Source organism: Labrus mixtus, chromosome 6 (assembly GCF_963584025.1).
Source record: "Labrus mixtus chromosome 6, fLabMix1.1, whole genome shotgun sequence".
Taxonomy (NCBI): domain Eukaryota; kingdom Metazoa; phylum Chordata; class Actinopteri; order Labriformes; family Labridae; genus Labrus; species Labrus mixtus.
Genome location: NC_083617.1, coordinates 8,775,608 through 8,795,209, shown reverse-complemented (window position 1 = coordinate 8,795,209; position 19,602 = coordinate 8,775,608). Strand labels below are relative to the sequence as shown.

Below are 19,602 nucleotides of genomic sequence, written 5' to 3'. Positions count from 1 at the left end.
TGGAGTGTGCACTATTTCTGCATGTCGTCTGTCACAGGCTGGCTCACTCTTACTCTTGTGTACTCTCAAAAACAAATAGTGCTGACACAGCCACAAGTTAACCTGTGGGAAAGCCTAGCAGAACAACGTGTTTGTACATGTCTTTAATGTTCAGCAGTTTGACACACCTGTGGCACACTCAGTCGAGATCAGTTTTGCATCCGTGGCAGAGATAAAAGAAAGGGCAAGAGGTTGGTAATGTTTGAAGATAACCCAGCGTTTAACCAGGCCACCTGACGTCACATGCTGGGCTGCTGGCGAGGGAAAAAAAAAAACGGTCTAGGCTTCACAGTCACAACATATTTACATTTACATGCATTACAAAAAAACCCATTGCAATGCCAATCCTTTAAAGTATTAATCAAATGTATTCATGTAGCTTTATATAACCCCTAATTACCTCATGATACGTTACATAAGGAGCAGGTCTAGACCACACTCTTTGTAATGACCTGACATTAATCTACCAATGAGCAAGCACTTGGCAACAAGTCAAGGAAAAGCTTCCTTTAACAGTCAGAAAACTCAAACTGAACCAAGAACTGTTTCGTGAGCAGCCATGTGGCTCGACCATGTTGGCAGAGAAAGGTAGCGGTAATCTATGCTACAGTATACTTAGCGATTTGCCTGTTCCTTTGTTCAAAGTGTAATGTTACACACTATAACGTGGCTATGCTAGCTCAGCAACACGGTGTCATCCCTTCATTTGTAAACTTTAAAAGTGATCAAGTAAAGGAGAAAACTGGAATGGACACATGGCAATTTGTTTTTGTTGACTTATTCTCAACTTTTGAGGCTAGTAAGGTAAGTGTTAGGTAAGAGGGGGGGGGGAGTGTTAGGTGGGGGTGTTTCTTCTTGAATTGTTCAATGATGAATTCAGTCGACCGACCGTAGATTATCTTCAGACAGGATCAATGCTCAAGCCAATGATCGTTTAAGTGTGCAAGTTTAAGATAAAACAAATACGTCCTTCGCCCCACTGCCAAACCACACAGACGTACAGGGGAAGAGAGATGCAGCAGCTGAAACGCACTCCAGAGCAGCGTGTGAAACAGCACACAAGGTCGATCATGACTCAGACTACATAACCTGCCCCCACCCAGAGAGTGACACGACCTCCGACCGAGGGGTCTGAACTTCCGTCTCCCAGCCCGGCTCTGCCACCTTCAATTTGATAGAGCACATGAGCGGGAGGTGGCGGAGAGAGAGAGTCGACACCACAGAGGAAGTAGTTGTTTATTCATGGATGTTCATTGACCAGTTTTAACTTTTCTACAAAACAACACAGGTTATTGATTGAAATCTCTCGTCTTTTAGAGACGGCAAGCATTAAAAGAGAGGTGGAAATCAAACTTTGACTTTTCAACAGAAGCAGAGTTTTTTTTTAGTTTTTTACTCACAATAAAACTTTTCAGGCTATGCATCTATTTCTCAAACACTGAATTTAGGCATATAGAAATGAATACACGCATGCAGCAGATTTCTCCCAGGTAGCGAGTGACAATGCAATCAATGAGAAGATGGGAGAACGACTTAATAATGCTTCAGAAATTCCTCGACTAATAGGATTTATGGCTTAGGGGTTCTGGACCTACAACACCTAAAGGGGCGAGGGTCAGTGTGAATGTGAGAGAAAGCCATCAGAGATGAGTAACAGAGGAGAGGGACGTCCAGCGAGTGTTTAACCAAACTAGAAGAATCTTTTGTAATGTGTGTTGTAACAAAATGTCCATTTGTTAACAATCATTGCGACGAGTTGTAAGTTGTGTTAGCTGCAAGTCACAAAGCACACATACTAAGTGTACTTAAAGCTTCTATGAGGAGATTTCTGTTGGTTAGGAAATAGACTGAAATGAGTTCTGTTGCTTCTTTATGAGCGACATAAAGATTGCTTTCTTCTTTAAAGTTATTTTTCATGTCTAAAACTGCTGTCAGGGGGTAGGTGTCAGGCAAAGTGATTAACAGCACACTGCAGCCTTTATTTTTTTACATTTTCCACAGAAAAGCTGAACGGTACATTTGACTGTTTGAAGACAGCAGGATAGGATGCTATGTTAAAAACACTATCTTCCCATTTCCCAGAGAGGAAAGACATACCGCTTTATCCGCAGGGTACGCTAAAAAAAAAGACACAAATCAAAAGTTCTGCACAGGAGCTTTAAGAAAGAAGCTTTTTAGGAATTTGTACTTTACGTGAGTGTTTATTTTTCAAAAAACGTATTAATTCTTCTTTTTATTGATTTATTTTGGGGCCTTTTATGCTTTTATTGACAGACAGGACAGTGGATAGAGTCAAAAATCAGGGAGAGAGAGATAGTGGGGAATGATTTGGTTGGATTCCAACCGGGGCTGCCCGCTTTTGAGGACTGTAGCCTCTGTACATGGGGCGCATGAATGAATCACTAGGCCATGCACCGGCATCCCAACTTTTTACCTCTACCCATACATTTTATCTCTGCTATCACTTCTTTCTCCTCAAGTCACTCTGAAAAACGGGTTCATTTTAAAGCTTGAATTTATTCATTATCTACATATTGCACCGTTCTCCACACTTCCTTCTAAACATTAAGATGGATTTCAACGAGGCACATGAAATATATCAGTGCCTATCACTTTCCTCTAAACTATGTAAGACGGATTTTCAAATAAAAGAGAGGGAAACTCCATTGTGGAGAAGAGGCGTCTAGTGAATGTGACTTTGTGTGAATCGTGAGAAAAGGACATGTAGCCACATGCACGATAAATATGCCAGCAATTACTGCAGGCAATGTCAGAGCAAATTCACAGCAATGAGACACTGCCTACCAAACTGATTTGCGTATTTGGGGCAAAGTTCAGCTCTTGTTTTTTTTTAACATTATTCAAAAGAAAAAAAAAAACTCAAATCTATTGACTCGAGCACTGTGATTGGCTGTTACACTCTGCAGGCAACGCTTGATTTACTCTCTGTTCCAGTGGTTATTTATTAAAAGTATTTTGGGTGTTCTTTAACTTAAGATTGTATAATTTTGGTTAACTACTCTTTGAGGTTCAGTTAATTTTGCACTAAAACACGCCGCAGAAATGTCCTTCAGGCAGCTTCTTATTACGTTTTACTGAGTACATCTCATGTTTTCCTTTTTCTTTTTTACTATACTTTAGCAGAGTAGTTTGATCAGCTCTTCTACTTTTAATCAGGACTTTTCTTTTTTTTTTACAAAAGTATTTGTATATCTACTTCAGTAAAAACGAGTATTCTCCAGTCATATCATGGCTACATGCTCAATTAGAAAGTGAATGTTTGCAGCAGAAATCAGGAAAGTGTTTCATGGTAACCGTAGATCCTCCAGAGAGTCTTTGTTTTGACAGCAGTGAATCTGTTGGGAAGGAGACGGTGGCTGTGTATGTGTTTGCTACTATCAGCGGGATGGAGATAGCAGCTTCTTGAGACACACCCGGGTGGTCGATCTCCCAGCTGAAAGAATGGAGAGAGAGAGAGGAGCATCGGAGGGATCAGCTCAGCTCACTGATCTGCACAGGAAACTCAGAACATGGGAAACCCAGCAGGGAGCCGCACTAGTCTCTGCTGTGGAAATCTGCTGATAAAGCCTGACTCAAGAGAAAACATGCGACATGTGTCAGGTTTTTAGAGCAAATTCAAGGAGAGCTTTTGTACCTCTTAAAAAAGAGTAGCAATGATCAAAGTGATGATAATCTTGATAAGATGTTCTCCATCTAGTTCACTTCCACTCTGACAAAACAGAGCCAGGCTCCATCAGCTGATCAGTCCACTGAGCAAGGTACAGTGTACACAGTTATCTGCTGAGGAAACAATCAGTGTATGATCGATATGATTATGCTGAAGCAGTGATAACAAAAGTTAATAATTGGTTGGGGATTTCAACAATGTTTGCTTAATCTTTCATTGCAACTACTTGGAAAGAAGAAGAGGGAGAGAATGTGCTGTGATGTGTATTTAACCTAATCGATCACGGCTTCCTACTGTACAGAGCCCTGTTCAGATCAGCATCAGTGAAAGAGGCAGCACATCGGACGGTTTACTTGAGTTCAAATAGTGAAACCAACATCTACGACAAATCCAGCATGTGTAAAATATAATTCTAAGTATGTCTAGAAAAAAGTACTTATAAATGTGAGATTAATTATTTAACAGAATGACCCCTGTTATGCTATTTTATCACGATACATTTTAATAAAAACAATTGTATTCAATGTAATTAAATGTAAATATTTAAATGAATTGCCATTTGTAAAAGTGAAGTAACGTCTTAATTTAATTTTGTGTTGTTTAATCTAAGAAATATTGTCATACTTTACAGATTTATAAATTTTTTATGTAAAATCTGAAAAGTAACTTGTGACATTACTGTGAAATAAAGATATTGGAAAAATGTGAATATTTCTGTGGATGGTAATCTGTTTTTTTATTTAATTTCATCCACAGTGGGATTAAACAGTGTCCCTCCAGGACTAGGGTGCTATACAGAAACCAGCACAGTGCAACGAACCTCATAAACCATTCTAAAAGTACACTGACATACATAAGATTACATGAGATGCATATGTGTAACCATTTACAGTATGTCTGCTTCAAATGTAAACATGAGCAGATGTACAAACAGTGCAAGACTGTGCAAAAATGACAAAAGTAGATCAGTGTTAACTGCAGTAAATGTAAACAAAATGAACAAAAGAGTGATAGAATAAAGACTGACCACAAAGGTAAAGTGAAGTTGGTTCAAGTGATGTTTCTCTCCTTAAGTAACGTCTGCTTGTAAGCTGTTAGTATAGCACTTGAGTAATCTTTAATATGACCTCAACACCTGCATGCAGCTTTTATCGTGCACACTCAGAGAATCCTTTTACACAACTTTTAGTATTGATTTTCTACATCATTTTGTATTACTTTTTTGTATTAGCGCTTCAGGTTATGATTATTTTATTAGTAAATCATAGTGTTTTTGTTTTACTCATCAGACAACACGTGATTTAGAGTTGATTTAATGTTATTAAAACTATGTTACATACATCTGCAATCCAGATTTAAAGAATTGCTTATCATTATAACTTCTAATTTGGCACTAGTGTTTTATTGCCTGTTTGACTTCTTATTTTCTGCAAGAAAAACAAATACTCTGGCTCCCTCTTGTGGTAAAAAGTAGGTCTTACAACATGTGCAACTACTAACCCAGTGCGCTGGGCGTCGCTGTCTTGTATTGTGCGCATTAGGTCGTCGAAGTGTTTCCTTTCTTTTCGCGTCGTTTGTTTTGTGGCTGTCAACCACGGTGTGTAAACAGCTACACGGAACAGAACCGAGGAGAGTGGTCGCTGTTGTGTGCACGGAGCGGATACATGTAGCAAATGTGAATGGGGAAGCTTGCACGACACCCCCGCCGCTGTCCCTGGAGCATAACAGGGTAGAGTCCAGTAGGAAAGCCAGTCTCTGGTTGTTTCATTGTAAAGAGGACGGAGCTCGTCGACGAACCATGGCAGCGGCGACCGTCGCGGAGGCTGACCCGGCGACGAGCGAAGGCGGCGCCGCTTTCCCCGGCGTCCACACCCGGGGCTGGGACGAGTCTCAGTTCCGAAAATATTCTTTCCCAACCAAACCCATTCCCAGGCTGTCTCACACGGACCCCAGAGCAGAGGTCCTAATAAACAACGAGGTAAACAATCCAGCCTAGTCTGCTTAAATGTTGAACGCACCTCCATATATAATTTAATAGCCAACAAAACAAAGCAAAGATAGAGTTCGCACATGCAGCTTGTTTTGACAAAAGGTGGACTTGAGGTGTATAAGCTTGAAAATGATTTTGCCTCATTAGAGTCTTGATTATTTTCAGCAGCGTTGAAACTGAAAGTGAGCTGTTTATAATTTGGTTTGGCTTAGTTTGGTCTTTGTCCCTATTTTTTGCACTCAAGTGGCTCTATTTTTAATGTTAAGTTCTCCAAGTATGAAAAATAAATAAGATGTTTGAACTTAATCATTCAATTCAGTGCCCAACCTCTCTGACATCAGGATTTTGCCCTAAAAATGCTGCTTTGTTGATATAATTCCCATCCAATAGTAAGTTGTCTTACATGAGAAACCCACGTTTTTACTCTGTATTAAATGACCAGTAGTCTACAACATGCAGTAAATCAAGTGTGACAGCATGAGGAAACTGCAACTCTACAGCGATTCTTGTAATTTAATCAGTAATATTACTTCAGGTGTTTTGCCTTTGTCCCTTTTTTATGATTTCTGACTCATGTTAAAACTGTTTCTATAATGATGTCTCGACTTATGTTATTGCTTAACCTGTTTAGGAGAAAAATCAGCATGTGGTTCTAATAATAGATTTGACCAGAGGGCAATGGGTTTTGCACCCTATGTGTGTTATTAATGTGTGTTATTAATGTCATTTATGAGTCCCATTTATTGTTTGTGTTTTGATAAGAAACTATTTCAGTAATGCATGTTGATGTTAGTTTCTGGCTCGATTCAGAAGTATTTTAAGTGTGCCATAATTGTATGACTACCAATTTATTGCATGGATGAATAACATTCATACGTTTCTAAAGTGATTGAACTATTGTATCATGCTTCTTATACAGATCAGGTTTCCTTTCTCCACCTGGATTTGGATCAGTGTATTAAACACAAAGCTATCATGTTCAGCTCTTGGGGAACTTGTTTATAAGAACAGTATAGCACAATGGCTTTGTTGTGATTTTCAAACAAGAGTCAAGTAAAGTGAATAACTTACAATCATCTTTGAACAGGTATAGAACTTGTTTAATGTGCTGAGAAAAGCAAAATAATTTTATGTGATTTTAAAACAAACATGACAAGTTTTAATTTGTGACACCCTGAACAATGAGAATTAACTGAATTTGTTTTCAGAAAAATTGGAAATGCGTTTTGAATGGAGAATTTGTTTTTGTTCAATCAATTAACTAGGCTGTTAATTTGCCATTATTACAATTTCCAACTCTTAGGTGTTTAAAGTCTGCTTACCTGTGTATGTTGGTTTGGGATTATGCAGAGAAAATGTTTTAATCAACAAACCATTCAGAGGCCTTAGCATTAATATGGCTTGTTGTTGGGATTGGTCAAATAATTTAATGTCACAAATGTCCTGGAGAAAAAAAAAAGACAATTAATGCTGTACTCTTACTTATCAAGTAACAACAATCAAATAATGAATAGGGTCCCCTGTATAGATAAATAATAAATATAGGACAGTAACATTGATGAGCTTGAACGCTTTTGTAAGTTACAAATGTAGGGATACTCACAATTATCCAAAATCACAATTAAAATACCAACAATTTATCTCCAGTGTTATAGTCCCATCATTAGTACAAGGTGATATTAAATTATTAAAAAAAACAATAAATGGGAATATTGAAAACTATCCATGTACAGGTGAGCTGTTATTTGTTGAACATTAGTTTATAGATGAACATCATGTGTGTTTTACCCTAAATAAATGTTATGTATGCTAATGGTTATGACTCACATTAGGAGGAGTTTGTTTACCTCATTCAACGGAGATAATATTCTCAAACACTTTTAATAACAGAGTCGATCAGTGCAAATATGATGCGTTGACACAGTCAAAACATCCTCATTAAACACCTATCAAACCGATGTGTACACACTGTTCTATCGACATAAAGAGGCGTTTAGTCATTAAATAATATGCCGAGTTTAAAATCAGCACAGAACTATCGATTTCCAAATAGTCAGAGCATCCGTTTGAGGGTCGGCTGTTTCTTTTGATGGCAGCTGTAAAGACACAAAAAGACCCCGAAGCTGCCAAGTCGTTTGCGTTGTCTGTATTAACTCTCCATGGCTGCAGGGACTCCGCGAGCCTCTCCGACGAAAGTGAAAGCTCGAGCCTGTGCAGTGAGACACAGGGAGCGGGAGCGCGCGCTCAGCACCGGTGTACGTTCAGTTTGTCACGTAGCCCTCGGAGCTTAGTGTGTTAACTGCCATAATACTGTACTGCGCTGGTGTTTGCTGGGATTGACGTTCAGCATTGTTTAAAGAAGTGATTCAAGGCAGAAATAGAAATGCACTAGTTAGTTCCACATAGAAAGCATGCAGTATGTGATCATTTCTTTTAGGTAATTCATAAGAATAAAATTGCGTTTTAAAGGACAATTCTCCTGAAGTTCAGATTTGGTTTCACTGTTTGAGTACATTTATAAATATAAATAATGCTGGTGAAGTGGATGTATCTGCAATTTTCTTTTTTTTTTTTGCAATTACTAGAAATAAAAAAACAGCAAAGTCATGAGATGATGATTGATTATTGGCCAAGGAAACATTGGACCTGTGGCTTCAGGAGCAGGGAAATCAAACCTTTTACCTTCCAGGTTAAGAGACGACAGACTCTCACTGAGCCACAGCCGCTTGCAGGGGGTTCTCCTCACTCAGTGCATTATTCCTTTCAGACCTGTTTTTTGTTTCGTGTGTAAGCCAATTCATTTGAAATAAATATTTTTTTCTGTTGTATTGTTTCACTGAAATGTTTTCGTTATCTGTTCCAGGAACCGGTGGTTTTAACAGATACAAACCTTGTGTATCCAGCTCTCAAATGGGACATTGCTTACCTCCAGGAAAACATTGGAAATGGAGACTTCTCTGTTTACACTGCAGAAGACCACAAATTCCTCTACTATGATGAGAAAAAAATGTCTCTTTTTGAGAACTTTGTCCCCAAGTCTCGACGAATGGAAATGAAATTCTCAGAATTTGTGGATAAAATGCATATGACAGAGGAAATGGGAGGAAAAGAAAGGTAAGATATAGATTTAAAGAGGCATTTTAATTGGACGTGCTCATATTAACTGAGCCTGGCCTCGTCTTTGACGCTTGAACAGGCAAATACCTGCAACTGTCAGGAACAAGATGTGACTGTGTTGCAGCTGTGCTGGACAGTAAAGGGTGTTTTCTCTCATGACATGTAATGCAGCACAGGAAAGTGGAGCGGATGACTAAGCATAAGCACAGACCTGACTTGTCCTGGCGGCTCACCTACAAAAGATGACTCATTGACACACAATCTCAGTTATCTACTTGCATTAACTATGTCCACTTCCTTCAGTGTCATACTGTTGATCTTCGTTTAAAGGCATAGAAGTAGTCTGCAAAAAAATGTATATACTCTTGATTCCTGTATGCATTTATAGCAATTATTATTTTTTAATATTAAATTAGCTGCACTGCAACATGTTTCAGGTTGTAGAACAAAGTCGCTCATAGATTTGACATGTCATTTGAAGGGTTTATCTGCAGCAGACTCTGAACGACACAGTGGGGAAGAAAATAGTTGTTGACTTCCTTGGTTTCAACTGGAACTGGATCAACAAGCAGCAAGCCAAGAGAAACTGGGGACAGCTGACATCCAACCTGCTGCTCATAGGCATGGAGGGTAAGGCTCCTTTCAGTCATGACGTTTCTGTCTGCAGTGTTTTCACACAAATCACACCATCTTTTAATATTGTTTGATCACAGGCAATGTGACGCCAGCTCATTACGACGAGCAGCAGAACTTCTTTGCACAAATCAAAGGCCATAAGAGATGCCTCCTGTTTCCTCCAGACCAGTTTGAGTGTCTTTATTCATACCCTGTGCACCACCCCTGTGACAGACAGAGCCAGGTAAGCCAAAGAACCTCACCATGGAATAGCATACTTGTGATGTAGTTTAGTAACCTACAAGTTTAGTAAATAGAGTGCTAATAATGAACAGTTAAGCTCTTTAAAATACCATTATAGTATGTCCTTTTAAAGGTTGTTGGTTTATATAACTTAAGATAAAGACGTAAATATGAGAAGGATTTTTAAATCAATATTGGAAAGAGGGGAGACAAATGAACGTTTGACAGTCAATAAAGGCAGATGTATTGTGCAATTCATCCGTTTTTTTCTTTTACAGGTTGATTTTGATAACCCTGATTTTGAGAAGTTTCCTAATTTTAAAAATGTTGTTGGCTATGAGGCTGTCGTGGGTCCAGGAGATGTGCTCTACATCCCCATGTACTGGTAAGAAAACGTCTGTTTGAGCTTTCTCTAGAAATATAAAGGACAAAGATTCTTTGGGATGCGGTGCCAGTGGGTGTTTTAAATGCACTCTACATTTCAGTGTACATTTTTGTTTTTACACATTCAACACTGAGGTACTACAGACACAGGTCCACATGTCCTGAGTCACAGAGAAGAAAAGTTATTATTCAAGGCATCTACAACCTGAAGCACCTTCCTCCAACACCTTCCATTCCTTTAAAAAATATTTAAATAGACCTTTAAATCTGTAGTTGTTGTTGAACTTTGTATATTAGTTTGGTGACTAAAGAATTATGTGAGCTCTTATAGCTCTTAAATATTCTCATATCTAAGTTCAAGCACAGTCTCTTCTCCCACAGTAGATCTTTGACTTTTCTATTCTTACTTTGTCCTACCACCTTTTTTCTCCCCTTGCTCATACTGCGTGTAGTTTTCTGAATGATCTTAATGCTTACATTTAAAATAATAAGTTATACAAATCAGGGTATTTGTGTTTTTCTTCTTTCTTCAGGTGGCATCACATTGAATCACTGTTGAGCGGTGGCGTGACGATCACTGTAAACTTCTGGTACAAAGTATGTACTCACGTTTGAGTCTGTGCAGCCATCACATTTGTCCCACCACACGTTTCCACGGTGATAACTCACCTGTCTGATTGACCCTTTTGTTCAGGGTGCCCCCACACCCAAGAGGATAGAATACCCCCTGCGAGCTCATCAGAAGGTGGCCATCATGAGAAATATTGAGAAGATGCTCGGAGAAGCACTTGGAAACCCCCATGAGGTAAAAACACCTGCTTGTGTTTTTACAGCCGCTTTACTTTACAACCTCTTCAAACCTGCAAACCCTTTGATTGTACAAGTCACTCATAAAAGTCACACTGCCCGTTTCTAGAACATCAAACAAGATCCACATTTGGGTCACCTGTTACATGAAATCCCTCGGGCATGCTGACCCTTCCAGCAACCTAATTACTGTGAATATTTATGGCCTACCTGATTTAGTACAGAGGAAACATGTAGTCAGGGAGTGTGAGGGAAGAAAGTGATGTGACGGAAATATTTTATACTAACCAAGAATCTTTGTTTTTTTTCCTGCAGGTTGGACCTTTACTGAAAACGATGATTAATGGGCGATATGATCAGGATCTCAGTTAGAGCCCACCACCCTTAAAGACTGCTGCGTGTGTAATCGCTCATTTTGACTTTGGAGCTCAGTATCAACCTTGCAGCCATCTTGAAACGATTGTGCTTCAGTCGTCGAGTGCCATGTTTATTGCAAATATGATCACAGAAGAAAATCTAACCTGGGAATGTACCCTACTTGAAGAAGTCCTTATGTATTTGAAGAAGAGGTCTAATTTGACTGAAGTCTCTATTCACATACTTCAACCTAGTCGATATGTGGGTGTGTTTTCTCATCCCGTCAGAGGTTGTTTGAGTTTGGTACGTTTGGAACAACCTCAGTGTTTTGACCACTAATGGATGAGTTAAAGGGTATTAATCATACAGCACACATCAGTGAAATACAGGACGTTCCTCATATACATGTTATGCCACTCTTTCGGGTTGATAAGTAAATGTGGAATGAAAATATTCTCCATATATATTTATCACATCTATATTCAAAGTGATTTGATTCAAACCTTTTAAAGATGGCCGCTCTTGTTGGCGGTATCACTACACCCACTTGCACGTTTGAAGGGACGGATCAGCAAGGATTTGATGGATCATGATCAATCAGTGAGTGGGTGTGATAAGAAGGGGGGGGGGGGGGGTCATATTGCTTGAAGAAATATGTGACAGCTTGCAGCTATGTTATTTTAGCTGAGTGATTTCTTTGTGTTTTATTTATGCTTTATTTTTATTATATTTCAAGGACTTTCGTGTGCGTCCCTGTGTACTAGTCACTTAAAATAAAGGACATACTGCTATTTAAGGTTCAAATACAGTTAAAGTAAAAACTTTAAGGAAAATACTGCAAGTTACTGTTATGACGGAAAATAATCAAAGATTTTACAGGCAATATTTTGTTGGGAGTGTGATGCTTACAACTCTAAGTGTCTAAAATTGGTTAAAGTGAACTGCTTTAATGAATGACTTTTAATGTTATTAATTACAAACTGATGTAGAACATTCTGCTGGGATGTAGTTTATGTATCAGCCGTTTCAATGCACCATCTAGTGGTCAAGTTTGCAGCTGCATGCTAAGCTTGATGTGTGATTTACCTGGCTCATGCACTGCACTGCTACAACACAGATATTCACTATGCTGAGCAGATACAATCCAATGCTGCGATGTGTAGGAATCTGTACAGCCAGTTGCTCCTATGATTACTGTAGTGACGGAAATGCTTCTTTATTTTACTACCATGCAGCCATATTGTGAAGACATCTAAGTGCTCGGTTAAACTGTTAAAAATGTACATTAACAAAAACAGGAGAGTGATTCTTAAAGTTGTGCAGCATGTGCCAAACCAGTCTATGGATATCTCCATATTGGATTCATCAGACAACTTAATTTGAGTTCATTGTGGACTACAAACTAGAAATAGCTAGCACATCAAAAGATTGCTGGTTTTCACGGCTTTTTTTTTTTTTAGGATTTAGGTTAAATTGTTGATAAAGTGTAGACCTCTTTCTGACAGATCACTTGATTGTGGTCACATCTGTATACAAAATGGAGTCTGTCATCTCTCTCTATTGCTTGGTTTAAACTGTTGTATGTGCCTTGCCTAACAATCGCATGGCACTTAATGTTTGCAAGTACACGATTCTTGAGTTTTTATTTAATGGTCAAAATGTTTGCCTCCAATCTGGCATTAAACAGCTTTAAAGTTTGGACTGACAAGGGTTCATAGAGATAGAGGCGTGCTTGTGTTGCTGAATGATTGTGTTGAATATACCCTTGTAACATAACATATCCTTGTTCCTCTCATTAAAGTTTGCTCTGAAGAACTTCAAAAAAATTCATTTCTTACACACACAGCTGTAAAAGATTTGTTGCTTTAGTAACATCAGTAAATACTCCAAAGAATACAATATGAACGATCTACAAAAATTAGTTTTATTTTCTATAAATTGTGCGTCAGAGGTTTTTCAAAGCGCAGGGTTGAACTGAAGTTATCCATTCAAGCTTTACAATAACGCCATCATATTCTTATTAAAGACAACATTGCTTCTGATGATGACAAGTATCGGTAATAACACTCCATTGTTTTACACCTACAGTCAGGAAAACTATAATACACCACCACTCAAAAACAATAGCTTATAGCTGCTCCAAATGGATGCAGAGAAACACAAATAGTAATGAAAACTAACCAATCAATTGATCCTATTATATAACTAACAAGAATCAAAAATAGGAGTCCAATCATAATCAAATATTCACAACTAACAGTCACAAGCGAAGCAAAAATCCACACAGCACAGATGAGATGCATGGAGTTCTGATAAGGGAACACGTCAGTAACATCATGTATACAGAACCTGAAAACACACTACAGGCCTCTTCACAAGAAGCAGGAGACTTTGGAAATCTAAACATCTATATCAAAAATAAAGCAGTGCTTTAGGAAATCACTTTGAGATCAAGTCCTCCAGCAGCATGTCATCATGCTTGACCTTTATGGGGCGACCACAGTCTTCTTCATTATGCCAAAAGATAACAGTGCTGTAACAGTTTGTAAACCCCCTGTGAGGTCAGTATGTTGTGCTACAAAAGAGTTTGCAGGTAGAGACACAGTGTTTTCTATAAATGTTGAGTAATACAGTTTCATTTAAGGCATGTCAAAATAAGTACAGTACGCTTGAGTTGTCAGGGTCCAGTTGTGTCACAAATATTTAACCTCCTATGCTGCCCAAGGCTTTTCACTTATTCTAAGCAACACAACTTTAAGTTAAAGTTCCCATGAAATGTATAAATACATTTCAATAAAGCATTATCTGGGTATTTTTACATCCAAAATAACCGTATTTTCTCTTTCTGCGAAACGTTTCAAATGTCTGATGACTCGTCCTGCATTTAGGGCCGTTGACTTATTTCTTGACCAATTCAATCCAACTAAACTGATCACAACATTATGTCCCGCCTTCTATCTTGTGATTGGTTCACGACAAGGCAGTCAGATACTCTCAAAGTTCCATTTCATGGGGACTTAAAATACATTTTGAATAATCATGTAGGTGAATATAGCAATAAGGACAAGGACTATATTGCTGTAATCTGCAACACAGACAAAGAAAAACAGTTCAGCTGAATCCAGATAACTCAAACTGAGTTCAACTAAATCATGCACTGAGCAATTAGCCGTATTCACACGTGCACAAAGCTCCTGAAATTTTGCAGAAATTATCTGGCTGAGCAGCAAGTGTGAACAGAAACAGCTGAATTTTTCACCCCGACTTAAAACTGAATTATTCCCGTCAGCCCCTGTGTTAAATTTCCTATGAAGTCGCGTGAGCCAATGTGACCAATGCAATCTTAAGGCACGTAGTGAAACGTCTTAATTATGTTTCTGCTCATGAATAAGTCCAATTACATGTAGCACTGATAAAATAGGCAAACGATATCATCATTGCGTTGCACTCTGTCGCTTGTCTGCCATCTTTCCAAAATATTAAAATATTGCCTACTCCTTAGACCCTCCCTGTCTGACAGTGAAAACTTCCCTCTATGAGAGCCGAGTGAACAAGATACTCAAGAAGATTTCAGGGAAAGGCAGGCTGAAATTGTCTAAAATGTTTAGGACTGCATGTGTGAAAACAGCTATAGTCTAGTCTTTGCAAGTAAACAGTGATGTCGGTTCATCATTAGTCCTATGAAGTGTTCAACACAGTAAGTGGCATAGCAAATACTTAAATGAAGATACATGACAGTAAAAAAAACCTGAATGTCAGCAGGTTCGTTTCAAAACCCTTTTGTAGCACAACAAACTGTCCAAAACACAAGGCTTGACCAAACCTGTTCACAGCAATGTGTCTGTATGATGTAAAAATAGATCTTTAATTCAAATTGGCGTCAATGATTTTTCATGTAAAAAAAAAAAAAGATGTTGCGGCTTGTCTAGTCCAGAAAAAACGTTACAGCACCACTAGAACATATTTATGGATAATAACGGACTCATCTTTGTTATTGTGGTCATGAATCTCTATGTGACTCATTGAGAAAAGTACAAGTAAAAAAAGCAAAAGAAGATAAAACAGCAAGATAAAAAAAAAAGTTTAGACATTAAAATATCAACACTGTCAGTGCAACATCAGACCTGCTGAGATGGCAAAAAGTAAAGAGGTTAGGCTGTTACACAAACCAGAACACAAGTCACAACACCCACACCAGAACATCGCACAGTTCTCCAAAAGCTCTCAAAGAAATGAAAAGCAATGCAACTGAAACACTACAGTAATTTAAAGTTTCAACCAAGGCATTTAACGGTAAGGAATTGAAAGAAAAATAAGCCACTGACTCGCTAACAAACACCGCCCTTAACTAGGGAAAAACAATCTCACAAACTGAGGCTAAATGAACAGAATAAATTATAAATAGTGTAAACAAAAACGTCAGTAGCTGCTCTTACAGTGTTGTGCTGGTCGTCAATGGAATCTGTACTTTCTTGCAGGCTTGAGGTTGACATACGTCTTCTTCATGTCCTCTGTCTCGTTGGTGTTAACAAGCTGATATCGCTCCCCTTTTGTGGTGACCACCTGGTTACTATGGTAACGAACTAGCTTCTTTGGAGCCTGTAACAAACATACACATTTATTAGTTTATTTAGTTTTGAAGCTACACTGGGAATTTGGAGTATAATCGAAGGCTTACATCTTTGGGGGCGACAGGCCGGTGTGTTTTTTTGTCATCCTCCCTGTCCACTAACATGTACCTATGGACATGAAACATGGTAGATATAAAAACATTTTCATTCTATGTACAGAAACAAACTCCCAGAGATTCTCCCTCCAGCTTCCCTAAGAATATTAAAATCCCTTTGGGGGGAATCAAGCTAGTCTTTAACAACAATAAAACTAGTAAGGCAAGTCCTGCTCTCCACAGCATGATAGACATATTACTCACTTTTCAAGGATGCTCTCTTTAAGTTTGTGGTCTGCCTGGGAGGAAATACTCTTCCCTTGGTTGACCTGCAACAACAGGATGCCTTTAAATTGACTGCTGACAGACACGATTAAGGCAGCACTTAAAATGAAACATTAATTTAAATGAAGCGTGTCCGTGTGTAGCTGGGACTCACATTAAGAGGAGATGGGCTGAGTTGGACGTCGCCCTCTATGATAAGGCGCACAGCTTCCTCCATGTCTCCTTTGGCAATAGACAGAGCACTGCGAGCCTCAGACAGACTGCATTTTGGAAACATCTCCAAGAGGTGCTGCTCCTGAGCCTCCCACTCAGACACTGGTAGCTGGAAATGTACACAAAATGATACATGACTTATAATTCTGAAAAACACAAATTACACAAAATTGACCAACGTAGAATTATAGTATCTATGTTTAAAACGCATCAGGAATATTTTAACCTTGGCAGTGGCGCCCTCTGTCTGATTTTTAAGGCACTGCGTTTCTCTTCCAGGTGGAGGTTCAGTCGACATGGTGGTCAGTTTCAGTGAAATTTCTTCTGTCTTTGCTTTAGATACACCATTTTGTTCATCAGCTAAAGTGGACACATATCAGCACACAGTGGTATAAAATATTTAAGATGATCCACATCTTAAATGAGTGACACTTTGTTTTCATGACTCCTTAAACAAAATTTTAAATCACTTCCAAAAAGGTAAAAACTCATCAATTACACGAGCACTACCTGTAATCCGTGCAGTGGCGAGTTTTGAAGCCAGGCTGAACATCATCTCACAGACCTTGACACTGCAAAATGAAATAAAGTGTATAAAAAAACAAACGAGAAAGTAATTCATGTAGTTACCTGGTCCTCTTCAACATTAATATGACACGATTTGGAATAGAGATAATGGTTTGACCGTCTGTTTACCTCTCAATTTCGGCAAAGCCAGGTATATAAGCTTCTAGCATCTCTCCAAAGACCTCCACATCAAAGTTTTCCTCAACACCTTGCTGAGAGCCAAGATCCTCCAAGACTCCAGTGATGTAGGACAGAAGAACATCATCCAGCGTGCTGCATTGAATGTAAAAAAACAAAACGGAGTTACTATTGATACATTGAAGTGTCTTAAATATCTAGGACAGAGTTAATATACTGCTACTTTAAGTTGTATAACGCACACATCTGGAAAGTATTTGTATCTGAGGTGATGTAGGAGTCCCCTTCAGCTGAATGTTTGCCCTAAGTGGTTGTTCCTTGAGTTACTCAGAAATCCTTAAATCTAAGACAGGATCCCCCCGCAGTGGAATGTATACAATGGGGTCTCTGTGTCCAGAGAGTTGCCCGAAAACAGGAAACAGATGTCCTCATGTGTCCTGTGGCATTATGTATAAATAGCACTCTCATTGTATGTTCGAGAGAGATCATTATTGGCTTCATGACTCTCCTGGGCAGACGTGTTCAGGGATTCTGCATCTTGTTAATAAATAATCCTTTTTGAAAGCAAGTCAGTCTCAACAGCGAATTTCTTCATCATCAAACATATCAACAACAAGGGAAACCACATCAACATAAACGAAGTTTCCGACTGAACTAGACTTTTTGTAAGAAGGCTTAAACAATGGTTATTTTACCTGAGATCTGCATCGGGAATAAAAGTCTGGATAAATTCGTGCAGCGCATTGTGGATGATCTTGTGGAGGTCCATTGCGTTCTCCCACTGTGCAGTACAGGAAACACTGAGTTATAAGAGTGCAGGAAACACTGAAACACTGAGTTATAAGAGTGCAGGAAACACTGAGTTATAAGAGTGCAGGAAACACTGAAACACTGAGTTATAAGAGTGCAGGAAACACTGAAACACTGAGTTATAAGAGTGCAGGAAACACTGAGTTATAAGAGTGCAGGAAACACTGAGTTATAAGAGTGCAGGAAACACTGAGTTCTAAGAGTACAGGAAACACTGAAACACTGAGTTATAAGAGTGCAGGAAACACTGAGTTATAAGAGTGCAGGAAACACTGAAACACTGAGTTATAAGAGTGCAGGAAACACTGAGTTATAAGAGTGCAGGAAACACTGAAACACTGAGTTATAAGAGTGCAGGAAACACTGAGTTATAAGAGTGCAGGAAACACTGAAACACTGAGTTATAAGAGTGCAGGAAACACTGAAACACTGAGTTATAAGAGGGCAGGAAACACTGAAACACTGAGTTATAAGAGTGCAGGATGGTCGAGGTACTTATACCATGCAGCAGCAGCAGAACTATCTTTACCCCTTAAATAACCAAACCCAGCAGTTGTCATCTACACACCAAATATGGCACACCATGTTACAAAAGCATTTCTTATGAAAGCTGGCTGGCGCTGCTGCATCTTGTGACGTCATGCTGGGACAACAGCGCTGACCTTCAGTGTGCACCTGTAAAGTGTGTTCCCCCTGACATGTCGGCCAGCCCAGGATGCTACGACTCCTTACATTAAATCGTCGAGGGATGCCACCTAACGTCTTCACTTTACAAAGTAAGTTAAACACGTAAAGTGACGTCACAAACAGCCCACTCCTCGTATTACACGGACATCACCAAAATGCTACTTATTAGCTCGCTAATGGTTAATTACTAATGGGACGGCTCCGTTTTCATTAGCTAAACCGTTTCTAAATCATGCATTCAGTCCCTTCAAATTGACACTGACTTTCCATTAACAGTAAATAAACATCTATCTTCATATTTCTGTGCAGACATAACAGTAGGTTTGTTAGCAAAGAAGCGCTAGCCAAGTGGGGGGGCTTGTTAGCCAACAACAACAACAACTGCCAGCTGACGTCTAATGGATTAACCATTTCCGTAAAATCAAAACGACTTTTACACAGAATAAAACTCACCGTCAGAAATCACAGGGACATGAAGTTTAAAGTTTTCCCCAAATGTGTTAGGGGGGGATGCTGCTCAGGCTTTCTCTCTATCCGTGCTGTTTGCCCGCACGATTCAAAACATCATGACGTCACTTCCTGTGACTGTAAACAGCCTGGTTATAAAGTTATTATATGAAACGGTTTCTTCATGAAAGGTTTATTTTTAAACATGTGATTTGAAATGCTGTATAGAATTATTATTTTCAAACGAAAAGGGGATTTATTATTTTATTTTATTTTATTCAATTCATTATTAAATTAAATTAAATTAAATTAAATTAAATTAAATTCAAAAAACTTTATTTGTCCCCGGGGGGCAATTCAAAAGCACACAGAGCAGTAAATTAACAACAGTGCAAGTACGAAACATTTTAACCTAAATATAAAGTGTCAATTTAAATACAACTTAAAGCTTAAACTTTACTTAAAAATACAAAATATAAAAAGAGTAGATATGAGTGAACAGTGATCAGACTAACAGATGTAAACAGATGTAACCATAACTATGTGCAG

At 38.7% G+C, this 19,602-nt stretch overlaps 2 protein-coding genes across 3 annotated transcripts; one reads left to right on the top strand and one right to left on the bottom strand.

Moving 5' to 3' along the window:
• The first annotated feature begins 5,298 nt into the window (after positions 1 to 5,298).
• On the top strand, positions 5,299 to 13,055 carry hif1an (hypoxia inducible factor 1 subunit alpha inhibitor). The gene is made up of 8 exons (XM_061039856.1): positions 5,299 to 5,705; positions 8,581 to 8,831; positions 9,316 to 9,464; positions 9,548 to 9,693; positions 9,971 to 10,077; positions 10,610 to 10,673; positions 10,771 to 10,881; positions 11,199 to 13,055. Exons 1-8 carry the CDS (start codon positions 5,526 to 5,528, stop codon positions 11,253 to 11,255), a joined length of 1,065 nt encoding a protein of 354 aa, XP_060895839.1. The 5' UTR covers positions 5,299 to 5,525; the 3' UTR covers positions 11,256 to 13,055.
• An 88-nt stretch (positions 13,056 to 13,143) lies between these two features.
• Positions 13,144 to 19,153, bottom strand: cuedc2 (CUE domain containing 2). 2 transcript variants are annotated; one of them, XM_061039857.1, is made up of 9 exons: positions 19,060 to 19,153; positions 17,805 to 17,890; positions 17,101 to 17,244; positions 16,915 to 16,976; positions 16,631 to 16,764; positions 16,346 to 16,513; positions 16,171 to 16,235; positions 15,919 to 15,979; positions 13,144 to 15,839 (listed from the first exon to the last, which is right to left on the bottom strand). In XM_061039857.1, exons 2-9 carry the CDS (start codon positions 17,876 to 17,878, stop codon positions 15,693 to 15,695), a joined length of 855 nt encoding a protein of 284 aa, XP_060895840.1. In that variant the 5' UTR covers positions 17,879 to 17,890; positions 19,060 to 19,153; the 3' UTR covers positions 13,144 to 15,692. The 2 variants fall into 2 exon arrangements, with proteins under 2 accessions (XP_060895840.1, XP_060895841.1); XM_061039858.1 differs by lacking the exon at positions 19,060 to 19,153 and having other exon boundaries at positions 17,805 to 17,909.
• Between the last annotated feature and the right edge of the window lie 449 nt (positions 19,154 to 19,602).